This window comes from Patagioenas fasciata, chromosome 1 (genome assembly GCF_037038585.1).
Source record: "Patagioenas fasciata isolate bPatFas1 chromosome 1, bPatFas1.hap1, whole genome shotgun sequence".
Lineage (NCBI taxonomy): Eukaryota > Metazoa > Chordata > Aves > Columbiformes > Columbidae > Patagioenas > Patagioenas fasciata.
The window spans coordinates 97630829-97646469 of record NC_092520.1 but is presented as its reverse complement, the minus strand read 5'-3'; the positions used below and the strand labels follow the sequence as shown (position 1 = coordinate 97646469).

At 40.4% G+C, this 15641-nt stretch overlaps 1 protein-coding gene across 6 annotated transcripts in view; it reads right to left on the bottom strand.

Moving 5' to 3' along the window:
• Window positions 1-445: 445 nt before the first annotated feature.
• Window positions 446-15641, bottom strand: part of AGPAT3 (1-acylglycerol-3-phosphate O-acyltransferase 3) — a 93448-nt gene continuing 78252 nt past the window's right edge. For all 6 annotated transcript variants that reach the window (XM_071811613.1, XM_065860796.2, XM_065860780.2 and 3 more), the window contains 7 exons: window positions 14112-14281; window positions 13748-13909; window positions 10179-10332; window positions 9629-9731; window positions 5769-5844; window positions 4242-4440; window positions 446-3552 (listed from right to left, as the gene is read on the bottom strand). In XM_071811613.1, coding sequence (XP_071667714.1) covers window positions 3464-3552; window positions 4242-4440; window positions 5769-5844; window positions 9629-9731; window positions 10179-10332; window positions 13748-13909; window positions 14112-14281 — 953 coding nt within the window. In that variant the 3' untranslated portion in view covers window positions 446-3463. The remainder of the gene's footprint in view (window positions 3553-4241; window positions 4441-5768; window positions 5845-9628; window positions 9732-10178; window positions 10333-13747; window positions 13910-14111; window positions 14282-15641) is intronic.

Here is a 15641-nt window from a genome sequence, read left to right as displayed (position 1 = left end):
CTGGAGACGTATTTTGATCAGTGACGCAAAGTCCACTGCAAGAGTACATTCAGCACACAATGAGCAACAGAGAACTGGAATCCCTGCCGAGCCGAGACCTCTGGATACCCGTAATCCGGTCCTTCTTCAGCATCAGCTTTTTGTGCCTTCCTAACCGAGAGATGCCACGATGCCAGCAGCCTCCGAGCTCTCCCACCAGGTTCTTAGACATACGTAGGTCAATGTGATGCCGACTTGGGACTGCAAACCCCCACTTTGAGAGCGACATCATCGTTCTTCATGACAATGACAAGTGCCGCCAAGGCCAAGGGCACAGCATCTGTCCACACTGGCCTGAGAACCATTCACATCTTCAGAGTCAATGCTGAGCGCCACAGCAGGCAGCTTGCAAGTCCACACTGGAGAACATGGTATTTAGTCTAAACAATCAAGCAATAAATGAAAGTTCTGAAAGGTGGAGAGAGAAAACACTCCAATAGCTTTAAGTTTATTAAACCTAGCATGGTTGAAAAGCAAAAGACAAAAAACATGATATATTTTTGTTTATTATTGCTTTTAAAGGGCTTGGTCATCAAATATACAAGCTATGTTCTATTAAACCAGAAGAAAATAAGATATAAAATCTATGCTCACTTTTCAAATCCAAGTCACCTGCTAATCTTCATTAGTGACATTAACTTCAGCTATTTCCAGTCATTTTAATTTATACAGACTCTGTGTTCGTGTGCGTGTGTGTGTGTATAAAAACCCCTATTTGAGTAGATAAAATTCAAAATGAAGAGATTTGTGTTGGTTTTGTAGTGTTTTGTGCATTGCTGAACACTTTCCAAATGGTTACTGATATGTCTGCTTAGAAGAGCAAAATTTAAGTAACTGATGATGTATTTATTATATTTTCAAAAAGAAAGCATGACCAGTAAGTTATGATAAGAAAATATGAAATGTTGATTATTCTCCCCTCGATGTACATGCACTAATCCCATGATTCCTAACAGGGAGTTACATGCACTAAGAGGAGAAAAGGATCCCATAAAGAGAAAGGCTATTCATTCCCTTCTCCTTTAAGTATCTCCCCTCTTCTCAGCATTAAGAAGGGATTTATTTTGTGAAATTCTTGTCATGCCCATTAATATACTGCTCAAAATGTAAATATAAAACAGTGGTCGGCCTGCTTTGCAAGCCTCACTCTGCTAAGCCAGTACAATTTATATATATTCAATATCATGTTCAGGAAGCAAGTATACAGCATTTGTAACACCTTTCTAACAAGCAAGAATTAGATCTATTACTGAATTACTTAAGGAAAAAAAAAGAAGAAAAGAAAGGAAAAGAAAGAGAAGCTCACTGCTTTTAGTCTTCTGGCTAAAAAACAGGGAAAAGTCTGAGAGTTATCTTTATCAGCATTTGGAAGTCTGACCATATTTAAAGACAAAGTACAAAAACATCCAGCAAGGAAAACAGAGTGATGGCTAGGCTCTGTTCTTCTGAATTCCCAAAGTATATTCCAAATTCCACTAACATTAACAACAGTTTTGGATCCTGTCTTAGGGAAGATTTATTGAAGGGACAAAGATGACAAACTAATGCTGGGGCTACGGGTACAATGATCCAGTGAGGGTGAGTCTACCAGGAGACAGACAATGTAGGTCATCCTTCGAATGCTCGTGTTGAAAAGACCACAAATAAAAATCAAGTGCATGACAGAACAGTGATTAATGACCCCAAGCAAAATATTTTCTAAGTTACAAAATTGCTCTTCCAGTGTTTGAAACCAGAAAAACCTGTGGGAGAAGAGGTTACAACCCAACTGTTAGAGAAAATACGAAAAGAAGGTAAATTATTACTCTCTTATCTTGGTTACTAGAGCAAAGATGAAAATAACGATGAGTGCTTTGATAAGATCTGCTCTTTACAAAAGGGAGATAAATATTCTAGTGGCAGCTGGGTTAAAAATACAGACCCTGAGGGTCAGCTTCTGCCCTCAGCTGTAGATCTGCAACTTGTGAGCCCAGCCAAATGGAGATTGTGGCCTTCAGACTTGAACATACAGGTAGTTCCCATCTGTTGCAAATAATTCTCCAGCTATGCACACAGCAGCAATCTACAATAATCTCAGAATGTGCATTTGTAAAAAAGAGAAAGCAAGAAAGAGAGACAGGTACAACCATGATTCTGATCTCTAATTTTCAGTGGAAAAAAAAAAAAGAAAATAAACCAAGGTCAACAAGCAAAACTAAAGATATTTAAAAACCCTGAAGGGACCCAATACTCCTAACGCTTAACAGCACAGCTCACCTTGCAATATATTTCACATTAACATCTAAAGCACAATCAAGTAGAAAGTGTAGCACACCCTGTCATTACAGCCCAGGGTAAGATCCTGGCTCTATCTGAATCAATGTCGAAACTTACATGCCAGTATTTGAAAGCTGATTGCTACAGACCTCTCCTTTTTCAAATTTTTTGTAAAAGACGACATTTTGAAAAATATTGTGCTGATTTCTGCTGCTGCCTCCCAGTTCACCAAGAGAGGTTGGCTGAACTGGACTTCAGTGATGGAAGATGCAAACAGGAATAAAAGGAGAAAACATGAGGACAATTGAATAAATTTCCTTCTTTGCATAACTCCAAATCCTACAGTCACCAGTAATTCAGAAAACAAAACAAACCCAAACAGATTCAAGATTATCGTACATGTATGATGTGAAACAGGGCAAACAACACTCAAGACTGAAGTAATATTTTGAAATTAAACAGCCTTGAGCAGTTAGCAGGAGATACGATGAGAATTTTATACTGTTTTAATCCTAGTGGATCTGTTCTATGGCATGTGCCGATCAATAACACACTGCTTCCAGACTCCACTATCTGTTCTCTCGCATTACAGAAGTTTTAAGACGATGCCTGAAAATAAAAAGTATCAGTGTAACATACAAATAGGATTTCATCTGCAGCCATGACAACACAGCATATCCAAAATTACTCTAACCCAGTGAACATCTGTCGATTAATTTAAGAAGGGTTGTTTTTTCCTGGCTCATTAATAAAAAAGGTTGGAAATCAACAAACATTACGTTGGCTTTAGCAAGAGGAAACATTCAATGGCTCCTGTTGTAAAAGTGAGTGTAGTGCTCTTGACAGAAACCAGTGTATTCAGTCATCTGAAGATGCATGTGGCCACCCTCAAAATCCCCCAACAAAGCAAGAAAAATTAGTTTCTTCTGCCAGCCCACCCCAGATTTTCTCCCATAGTTTGACTACAGTAATCCTTAAACAGGCAGAAAGTTGATGCATTCGCTTCAGTTGATGCCTCCAACTTCTTCATTCTTGGCTCAAGTTTTATTCATTAATATTAGTCATCAGTTATTAAGAAAAAGATAGTTTCTAAGTGTTTGTTGTTGTTTTTTTAACTGAAGTTAATCAGATACCATAGTCTGTTTGTGTCCTGAACTGCAGATGTCAGTTATTCCTTTTTCTTGAATTCCTGGTTGCCGTAGCTGGAGCCTTTTTCTATTTCAGTTACTCCTATCAGTCTACGTACTCCAAAGGAAGCTTTAAAATATAACAGAGAAATGGGAGGCATATTAAAACCAGTTCAAGAATTCAGGAAGTTACATGTAAACACACAAGCAGAACCAATATGAGTTAACCGAATCCTGAAGACAGTAGTGACTACAGACCAACAGTACACTGCATGTAGCTGCACATGGATCACAGGTTAGGTGTCACTAAAAGAGGGGGAGAATCCAGATTTCAAAATATAATTAATGGTTCTGTATTGATTAACAGGCCAGTAGTATGCACACTGAAGCACAACCTCCCTCCCCAATTTGTTTTTTGGGTTTGATTTGGTTGGTTGTGGTTTCTTGTGGTTGCTGTTTTGTTTGGTTGGTTTTTGTTAGGGTTTTCTTGGGGGAGGCTTGGGGCTTTTATTGGCTTGTTTGTTTTTTAATTCACAGAAAAGGCATGCAGTAAAAGTATTTTCTCCTTCAAGCACCATAATAATGGGTTACAATACACACTATTTATTGCTATAGATACTGCTTATGTTATGAAGGCAAGCCTGCCTGGATTTAAGCTTTTGAAATAATAAAAATGCTACACAATATAAACACTACAGAGTGCACTCCAAGTACTCTTCTGCAAGCCCAATTCATATTAATCAATACACAGAACTTATTGGAGGTAACGAATCCTGTTACATGTCACTCTGGGCTTAGCATCTTCTCTGCTTTTATTACCTGCTCCAACAAATCCCAGGAATGCAAGGATAAGGAGAGGTGATCCACTTGCAAAAACTCCAAAGCCAAACGTGAAGAGAGGAGAGAGGAGAACTGTGGCCCAAAAAAGAAAGTTGAGGAGAGTCCATGGTCTCCTACGAGGTTTAAACTGCTGGCCAGGAAATTTGCCTTCCTGATTATACATCTCTTGCAAAGCATCCTGGGAGAAAGAGATGGAAGAAAACATGTTCATAATGTTTGCACCAAGGAATCTGAAACTAGTAAACTCCAGGACAGCAAGGACAGTATCTTTGGTAAATATCCATCAGGATTACAGAGCTTTCATTTCCATCTGCTGTCATTTATTTGGGCATTTCTGTTGACTGCCAAGGCCACCGTATTAGCTCTTTGAAGACAATCTTAGCCACCATCACAAACTGAAACCACACCAGTTTCTCCACTATGAAATACCTTATTCTCTTCTCTTAATTGCTCAGGAATTTAGGGCAGTGTCAGGCCAGAGGCCAATTCAAACATCACCTGTCTCTTTGCTGGATGCTTTTCGTTTCCATTTTTACTTTCAGAAAGAAAGGTCAGCATGACTTAGCAAAGCACAGCAGAAAAATGCTGCCTATACAGCTAGAAGAGGAAGGCAAAGCACAAGCCAACCAGCAGAGCAGCATGCCTGCAGCCTTCCCTCAGCTTGTAAGAACATTCTGTAAGGCTTCCAAGCTCTCACCAAGGATGGCTCGAGTTTGGCTTTTTCTTAGTTTTCCCACTTAAGGGAAGCTAAAAGACAAACAGCTTATAAAGGACTGAGAAGCGCAAAGAGTTTCTTGCCAATGACACAGCCTTCTGAGGACATACCCTCTGCACGGGACGGAGCGCTTTAAGGATTCTAGTTACAACATATTGCTACCACCATGAGATCAATATATAGAAAAAAAGACAGAAGGAAAAGCTTTGTGCTGTTTGAAGGCACGCTGACCATGTGCTACATCAGTCCCTGGCAGCAGATCCCAGGGACTGTCTGTACCATGTCACACACCACTGCAGAGGCATTACCAGGAGGCAGAAGGAAAGTGACAGTGGAAGAAACATGAAAGCAAAGGACAACTGCTGCTAAAAGCCAGGACCAGCTGCCCCTGACATGCAGTTATTACTCTTCTTCAGTGAACTGAAAACACCCACAGGGAAAATGGAGCTTTCACAAATGTGTGACAGAGACTCAAGAGCTGAAGAACATAAAAAGAAAGTGGATTGCTATTAGCCCTCTGCAACTCAGGCATCTCTCTGAATCTCATTGTGCTTCCCGGCAATTTGAGACCTACTCACTAGCCAGCCCTCCATGGCCAAGGGGCTCTTCTGCACTGCTCCTTCCAGCAGCTTGAGGGATGGCTGCCAAATTATACATAATATTTCCATCTCTCCTCTCCATCCAGTGGAAGAGTGTGCATCACTCAGTGCCTTAATACACTACTCCTGTGAAAGCCTCAAAAGAGAGAAGAAGAGCGGGAGGATGAGTGAGGAGAAAGCAAAGTAGTTTACCTTTTCCTGGTAAAGCTTATGAAGCCAGTTTGCAGCTTCCTTTTCATCTTGAGGGATATCTTCCAGAGGAAATCTCCTAGATTAGTAGAGAGATTAAAAAAAAAAAAATATATATATAAGGCAAAATCCAGGTATTTGATTTAAGGTCTCTACTAGGGAAGATCTTCCCTTCAATGAAGGGTGTAAGGTACAGGTAATACTGTCACTGAAGGCAGAGGCCTTAATGCAGATAAGAATTGGGACTTAAATATTTAACATCTGATTCTCCACCTAAAACAGATTTCTAAGACAAAAGAAACTGTACAAGCTCCTATCAATTCCACAGCACATTAGTAAAACAAGCAATTCCCATTCAAACACTGTTCTTTCTGCACCGTAACTGCCACCAGTCATTCACAGTGAGCTCAGATTGAGACACCCAGAGCTGGGAAAAGACAAGCAAGTGGCGAACCCCAGGATGATTTTTTGTTGCTTTATATTAATGTAAGCTCTGTTTCGGAAGAAATGGGAGGGGTGGTTAAAAATCAACTTTAAGGAGAACAACTTCTTCTACAGTGACTTCACTTCTCTCTCCCTGCCTCCTTACGGACTGAGGAGTGCACTTCTGGATGCACACAAAAGTCATGTCCCCCTTCAGGTACTGCCCCAATCTCACCAAGAACATGGACTTTTTAAGAGCCTCTTTCTAGTGGTGAAGAGCCAACCATTTTCCCACATTTTTTTTATTTTCTGAGGTAGGCCACTGACACACACACACACAAACATATAGTCTCCTTTCTCAGCGGCACACATCTTGGCCCGGGATCAATTCAGAAAGCAGTTGGTCTGTTTGTAGAGGGCAGGCACACACCTTCCGCTCAGCTTGAACACACTTTGGCAACACTTGGATTGTTATCAGGGCCCTCTTACAGCAGGGCTGTAAGAACAGAACAGTGACCTCTGGGAGGGCTCTAGACACAGAAATCCCAGATACAACTTATTTGCTGCTGTTCAACCATGGAATATATTTCCACAGTACAAACTAAAGCCTTTTAGTCTGCAGCAGCAGAGGGAAGATATTCTAATACATTTCTAATAATTTCTGCATCCTGTAAACGAATCGAACACCAGATTATACAAATTCACTTTAATTAGCTCTAATAGGAGGAACTGCTCAATTAATGTAAATAATGCTCAACAAAAGCTCATTAAAAAGTAATTTCTTAAAAGCTCTCCAGCAAAGTTGTCACTGTATTGCTGTCGCCACTAGAGGGTACTCACAGCAATAACATTTGGTCCTTGTACTTGTTTTGGCTGCAATAGAGTTAATTTTCTTCACAGTAACTTGTATGGAGCTATGTTTTGGATTTGTGCTGGAAACCGTTGATAATACAGGGAAGTTTTAATTTTGCTGAGCAGTGCTTACACAGGGTCAAGGCCTTTTCTGCTTCTCACACCACCCTGCCAATGAGCAGGCTGGAGGTGCACAAGCAGTTGGGATAGGGCACAACCAGGACATCTGACTCCAACTGACCAAAAGGATATTCCAGACCATGGCATCATGTTCAGCAATAAAAAGTTGAGGGAAGAAGAAAGAAATGAGAGACATTTGGACTGATGGTGTTTGTCTTCCCAAGTAACCATTACCCACCATGGAGCCCGGCTTTCCTGGAGATGACTGAACACGTCCATGCCCATAGGAAGTGGTGAATGAATTCCTTGTTTTGCTTTGCTTGCATGTGTGGCTTTTGCTTTACCTACTAACCCATCTTTTTCTCAATCCACGAGTTTTCTCACTTTCACTCTTCTAATTCTCTCCCCCATCCCACCAGGAGGAGTCAGCAAGCAGCTGCATGGTGCTTTGCTGCCAGCTGGCGTTAAACCACTGCAGTCATTTAGCTGATCATTTTCTCTGGAGCCAGTCAGGAGAAAGACTCGATCCTCTGGAGAGAGCTAAGCTTCTTACCTATGCACAGGTAACTGTGTACACATATACCAAGAACAAGAGCTTATGTGTTTCCTTTCTCTGAGCTAAGCTAAGTCTGCTGGCACAATAAAGACACATTCAATTTTCATAAAAACCTTTAAAAACAATTTGCTTATTCTCATAGCTTCTTTTCCAAAACTGATAAAAAGCTTCAAGTATAGAAGAGCATCTTGAGAATGCTGATTCATTCCACAAACATATTTAAAATCAAAATTATCTGCACACGGTCATTAGTTTCTTTAATAGTGTACAATTAGTAATTTTACCTTGCAACATCATCCTCAACAGAATTTTATGAGTCCAAAGCTCTTCTAACAACTATTGAAAACTGCATTTCTTTTCTCCTGCTACCTCACCAACTTATATCTCCATTAGCAAGCCATAGGATATTTAACTGAAGGCAGCTACTCTTCAATGTATAATTACAGAGATGTACATCCATGCATGTGTGCCCCAGATCTAGTTAGGCATGCTACATGCATCTGCCATCAGTATGGAATTACAGGTGGTAACCACCTGACCAGCTGTTTTGCTAACTGTTAAGTTGTCTGCTCACTTTCCTCATCAGGAATCTATCTGGCAAGTGTCAATAATAAAAATGAAACTCCTTTCAAATGAATAACGCCATTTCTCTCCCCATCACCTCCACAGCTTGCTTTCTAACTGAAAGACTAAAATGTTGTGGAAGTTCTGGTATCTGAAAACAGAACTGGAATGCTGCCCTTCGCCTTCCCCATTAGGGCTGCAACACTCTGCCTCCTCAGGATAGCATTTTTTCCACAAAACTGTTGCTGCTACACCTTGACGCAATAGGTAATGAGTGTGATTCCCTACAAAGTCTTTCATCCTTGAGGGCTCTGCACCTGCCCTGTAGAAGTACAATGTACAAGTGCCCCACATCTGCAATGTCTGCAATACTAGAGTGGAAAGTAGTGTGGGGAAGCAGCAAGGTTTTTTTCATTTTTTGTTTGGTTTTTTGTTGTTGTTGTTGTTGTTTTGTGTGTGTGTGTTTTGTTGTTGTTTTTTCCTCTCCCCTCATTAAAAACAAACAAACAAACAAACAAAAACCAAACATCAACTTCATCACCATAATGCAGCAGCATTTTCCAAAGTGTGGGTGACGTCCCCAGAGGAGCAGAAGTGAACTGTCAAAAGAACCGTGCAAAGAACAACTAGGTCGATTGTCAGGTGCAAACACCAAAGGGAAAATAAGAAATTCAACAGGAAAGGGTTGGTAGTTTTTATGATCACAAGGAAGCCTTTAAAGCAGAAGACAACAAGAAGAAAGCATGTGTGTGCGCACGTGCATGTGTGTACGTGTTGCAAGGAGTTTGGTTTTAGCAGATACTCTTTCAGGAAAAAGAACAATGAAGAATTTGAGGAATGTAGCACCACATTCATACAATGTCTGAACTTCAGCATTATTTAACTTGTAATCTGCTAATCAAACCATGTGAGAGGAGAAAAACTGCTTTATGCCATTCACCACAAGAGACTACTCACATTGAACAGGCTATTTATACTATGCATAGGCTTGCAGGGGACTAGAAAGAGGACAGAACAGTTGGTTTTCTGTTCCCAGCAGATAAAGGAAAAATGCAGACTAGAGTCCTCACTGCACAAAACCTGGGGAAATCCTGTAACGACAATGTGGTTCTATCCAGGCTTAAAAGGTTTGCCCAGTGCTGTCTCACTTGCTGGGTGATATCAAGGAATCTCACATATGAAAGCGAGCTGAAGTAAGGGGGAAGTGGCGAAGTCTGTAGGCTGCAGAGAAACTTCAAGGACAAGGAAAAGGGGACTACAGCAAAGGACATTAACCTGTAAAATCTGAATACACTTCAACATGCCAAAGCATGCATCTTAGGGCTCACCTCCATCATCATATGCTCACCTTACACACATATCTGCTTCATATTTCTTTCCATAAAGGATTCCTAATAGAGATGGGTTCTTGTTTCCTCTGAAATTTAGTGTTACATCATACACTGCTGAAACTGTTGCAAAAAAAGAAAATATGGCTATTATATCAGCAATTCTAGCAACCACATTGCCGACAACCTTGCATTAGATGGCAACAGGGCCTTGTGCAAGCCTTGCCTTAATGATGTCAGGTAGGAGAGCGCTTCACTACTTTGTGTTTACATGTTGTATTTATCTGTTTCAGCCACCTGACATATTCCCACCTACTTAGCACGTGTATTACGAAAACACAAGACAACTTGATGAACTAAGTAACAATGAAAAATATTAAACCTTTCACGTATTTAAGACTTCTATCTGAGAGTTATGTGGCACAAATTAACAGCTGTCATGCAGAATGATTATTACTGCCAACTCACTAATTGTAATGGAGGTAATCAACAGAGTATATAGTGTGGCACACTGTATATTAAATCACATATTACAATTAATGCAAACAACAAGTAGCAGGTTGCCAGTACCTGTTCCCCTGAGACACTGGACAGCAGTGGTGAAACCTTTGGTTCTGGGCAACAGGTGGTATTTCAGTTTAGGCAACCCCTTGGATTCAGCCACCTCCATGCTGATACGATGCTTGGTCTCTGTAAAACGAGTTCCTTCACAGTACAGAAGAAACTAGCTCAACGAGACAAAAGGCAAAAACGAGGACACCTTGTGATCACAAGAAAGCACGCAGAATACTGAAAATTTGTGTGAGATAAACATACATCCATGCACATACACAATTTAATTGTCTAATTTGATCATCAAGTATTAAGCAGAAGTATCACACCTCACCACTCATTTACAATAGATTACATATAAAGTTTAACAACACTGGTAGCAAATTTAAGATGACAAAAGTCTAAATGGTTATACCTGAAATGTTTACTTTAAAAAAAAAAAAAAAAGAAAAGAAAAAAACCAACAAACCCTAAAAGGTTTGGCTGGCTGGTGATGGACTAATCTACAAATTAGAAAAAGCAATTCAAACATTAGTACATGACAACTTTAGGAAAAAAATATATATTAATCACTAGATACTTCATTTAAAATTTGTACTGTACAACCAGCATTACTCATTTGAAGACTGACTTGTTTATCTGAAAGGCTTTCTGATTTTTAGGTGGTTTTGTTTTGGTTTTAGTGGGGGTTTTTTTGCATTGTGTTGTGTTCATACAAAGTGGCGCCTTTCCCTAAAACCTTGTTCGTCTTGTAAGTCACTAGTCTGATTGTAGTATCTCGAGTAACTACCAAAGACTTCAATTCTCCCACACTAACTTCAAGCAGCACAAAACACGGATCTGTCCTTCTCCTGCCTCTCTATTGCCTCTGCTCTACCCAAGAGACTAGAAGCAATGCAAAGCCAAGAGTGCACAAACAAAGCCCTGGGGTGAACTTCCGCTTATCCCTGGCCTTTTTGAAAGGTGGACATCATTTCCATTGCACCAAGCAAAGGAAACACTGCTCCATCTCAACACACAAACCTCTGCATCCCAGGTAGGTAACAGAAGGTGAGAAGGGCAGGTTGCTGCAGTATCATGCAATGCTCTAATGTTGCAATTCAAATGCAAGACTTGTCAAATGCATCACTACAGATCTGCTGTTTGTCAGTACTGTGGTTGCTAAACTTTTTCTCAGTAGTGTATCCACATACTGTGCACCACAAAAGGCAAGTTAAATCAATATTACAGAATCAGAATCACAGAATGGTTGGGGTTGGAAGGGACCTCTAGAGATCATCTGGTCCAACCCACCTGCTAAAGCAGGTTCACCTGGAGCAGGTTACACAGGAATGTGTCCAGGAGGGTTCTGAATGTCTCTAGAGAAGGAGACTCTACAACCTCTCTGGGCAGCCTGTTCCAGTGCTCTGGCACCCTCAAAGTAAAGTTTTGCCTCATATTCAGATGGAACCTCCTATGAAGTGTCTGTGCCCCTATCGTTGGGCACCACTGAAAGGAGTCTGGTCCCATCCTCTCGCCATCCACCCTTGAGATATTTGTAAGCATTTATGAGATCCCCTCTCAGCCTTCTCTTCTCCAGGCTGAACAGACACAGCTCTCTCAGTCTCTCCTCATAAGAAAGATGCTCTAGGCCCCTAATGATCTTCAAAGCCCACTGCTGGACTCCCTCCAGTAATTCCTTGTCCTTCTTAAACTGGGGAGCCCAGAACTGGATGCAGTACTCCAGATGGGGCCTCACCAGGACAGAGTAGAGGGGGAGGAGAACCCCCATTGACCTGCTGGTCACACTTGTCTTAATGCACCCCAGGACACTGTTGGCCTTCTTGGCCACAAGGGCACATTGCTGACTCATGATCAACCTGTTGTAGACCAGAACTCCCAGGTCATTCCCTACAGAGCTGCTTTCCAGCAGGTCTGCCCCCAACCTGTACTGGTGCATGGGGTTATTCCTTCCCAGGTGCAGGACCCTACACTTGCCTTTGTTGAACTTTATCAGACACAAGAGTTAGACCTGCCAGAATGCAGTGAAAGAAAGGGAGCTGGTCCTGCAATCTTCATTTGGCCATTGAGGGCACACTTATTATGAAAACCTGACCAACCACGACCACCACATGGTGAGGACGGCACAAGGTACAGCGTCAGCCCCAGTCTGCAGTGCAAGTGCTTTCCTCTACACCAAATTCTCACCCTCTTCTACTCCACAGTGCAGTGATCCTTCTGGACCGAGGGTGCGAGTGAGGTACGGACCGTGCTGCAGTGCACGTCTGGGGAAAGCTGTGCGACCAGCCCTGATTGTGGCATTTAGAATGCACAAAAATTTGGAAATCGATGTATTCAAGTCAATTTTAATCATTATTTTAATTACCAAGCAGGAAGTCTTGATTTAAATAATCAATGCTAACTACATTTTGCATTTATATTTTCTAGTTGTTTTCCCTAGAGACTAGTCCTTGGTTCTCAATTGTAGAATCATTAAAATGTATAGATTTGCAATTAAAGTATGGTCTTGAGATTTTTTTTAATTGGCAGGGGTTTTTCTTTTTTTATTTTCAACATTGACCAGGAGAATATATTAAATGTCATGCCTATCCATATATTCAAGCAATCAAGTAGCTTAAAATACATTATCCAGATTCTTCTTTATCTTTGTAGTGACAAAAACAAACCCAAAACCAAAAAACCACACAAATGATGTATTCACAATATATTAATTAATGCTTACTATTTCACTATTCATTTTAACAAGTTATACTTGCTAACATTGAAAAAAAAATGACTTAAAATGCACAAAAAGCCTCTTAAAACATTTTATGAGCCAAATAACTGCACATTATATGCACGGCTATACAAGCAAAGCAGTAAATTAATCAAAACATTTGCATTTAAAGCTAAAAGAAGGTTAATAGGTTGATTATACCACTGTGTTGCTGCAGTAAAATCTAACAACTCTGCACATAATGAAAAATAGATGTTTCACCCCTGACTTCAAATAATGTTGAAATCAAAAGGAAAAGCATAACTGCAAAAGCAGGTATAAGCTTGCCGTATGTTCTCACTGAGGTGTTTCGGGAAACCTGTCATTTCACAGATCAATGAACATACTAACAAGAACTTCCTAACAAAGTTTATGGTTTGTTCATCCCTTCCACCAAAACTCACTCATTTCTCCAGAAAAGACTCTCTTGTTTATGCATATTTTTAGGCTACCTCAGAAAAAGTGGCTTAAGGTGATATAGATTTAGTAGTCAACTATAGGCTGTTATATTTTTTAAAGGTAAGAATAAGTGCAGACAAAATTAACCACTGTTACACAAGCCTGATTTATAAATTATCATCAAGCTTGTAATCACCTATGCAAGCTTCTAAACTGTTTCCCAAATGACTTCCCTCACCAACAGGCAAACAGAACACCACCTTCCCTTATCCGAAAAGACCTCCTGAAACAGAATACATGTTTGCCTTGAGAAAACTTGAAGAAAGTAGTGAGCAGACCTTCTCCTGATATAAAATGCTACAATACCACATGAGTATTTCCATCACCATTTCAATTCTAGCCATTGATACTAGAGCAGGAACTTGACACTTACCCACATATATTCAGGATAATCAGCCAAACGTTTTAATCCTTCAATAACTGTATCTCTGTCTTCTTCCCATTTCCTTTTGCAGAAAACAATCTCAAGGAAGTACCATGTCCAGCCAATTAGGGGCACATATAGTAGCTCTTTCTTAGCAAGAACTTTGGAACTCTTGGAGAAAAACAAAAATAACAATTCAAAAATGTAATCTGCTGATTTGTACAATGAGATGAAACAAAGACACTAAAGTTGAGATGAAGAAAAGTTGATGGAGTTATAGCTGGAAACTCAAATGCAAGGAAACTGTATGTGTATGGGTTTTAAATAGACCTATAGTCCACTAGATGAAGAGAAAGGTCATGGCCCCACGTACCCCTAGCACTCCAAAGCGCTCTGTCATAGTCCAGCCGCACAAGAAGTCGATTTCGAAGTTGTGATTCAAGATGATGATGACGTGTTCTTTCCCAAAGGTGTTCACCGTGGCCTCGTCTGAGAACAAGGTGCACTCTGTGCCTGACCACCATTCCAGCAGCATTACCAACTCTGTGAAACACAACAGAAGACAGAGAGAGAATTAGGGGCGCTGCTACAGAAAGCATTTAGCATTTCATCTCCAGCCCCATTCAGTGCCTCATCTCCTTTGGCTCCCAACAACTGTCACCTTTTCAATCCAACCCAATAAACATTAAATGAGAGCTTAGATGGGTATAAACCAAATAACACCATCATCCTTAAGCAGCATTTAAGGCACTAGATATATGCATTATGGATAATCTAACAAGTTTTTAACAGTGAAAAGTTTGCACATTATTTTATGAATGCAAAATTTCATGATCACTGGAAAAAATACTCAGACTTTGTGCCTGAAAACAGACAGTTGAGCTGTTGATTGCTCCACTAACTGAGTACAGTTTCTCCCAGGTGGAACACAAATTATGCATAGATGCAGCCTTTTACACAACATCAAACAAGCTTTATGGAGGCAAACAGACCAATAGAGGGCTTTTAAAGGGATCCAGTGCCATCGATCTTCTGCAACACATTTTAATATTAGAAAACAGGACTCTAATTGTTCTGTATTATGGTCATCAACACAGAGTCAGAAGCATCAGAGAATTGAGCTAATTTATCAAAATATCTGTGAAAAGCCAGGAATGGTAAATTGTCTTTCTTTTACTGCAAAAGAAAGAATAAGCCCTTTCTGCTGTGTCCTATCTACCTTTCAATATTCCAACATCTCTCTCACTCCATGCTGAACATTTCCTTTGTTACACACTCTTATTTTCCACTTCCCCTTTTTTTTATCTTAAAAAACCCTTCTCACTTAAATTTAGCATGCAATGAATGTAGTTGCTATGGTTAGCCTATTTCTCTCATTTCAGTACAACCAGGCAGATGAAAGGCATTGCCTGTATCATGGGACAACTATAAAGAGTATGAGAATAGTTCATTCTCCCAGTATAAAGATTTGCTTCCACGCAAACTGTAGTCACTGGTATTTTCTTATTTCAATGAGATATGGATGCAATCAAAATTTGGTTGCACAAACATGGCAGTTAAAAAGTCCAACTTTTCCCACATTACTATGACAAACTTGTAGAGTCAAAACTGGAAAGTGCCCCCTTGGTTCCCTATATCAGGTTCTGCCACATAGCGTTTCAGCTTTCTATTAAGAGCGGAGGCAGTGCCTCCCTGTGCAAGGGCTTCTGATCAGTGGGAGCACAACAGGGTAACCCAACCATCCTGCTAACTAAGAGTGGGTTCAATTTTGCACCACATCACATAGAACGCAAACACAGTATTTAGGTCAAGAGCAGGGAAAATCAATCCTGGTGTGCTGAAGACACACAGCTTCTATAACACTAGTTTTTCCACCTGTATTCCCTGTGTGCCCACTTATCCA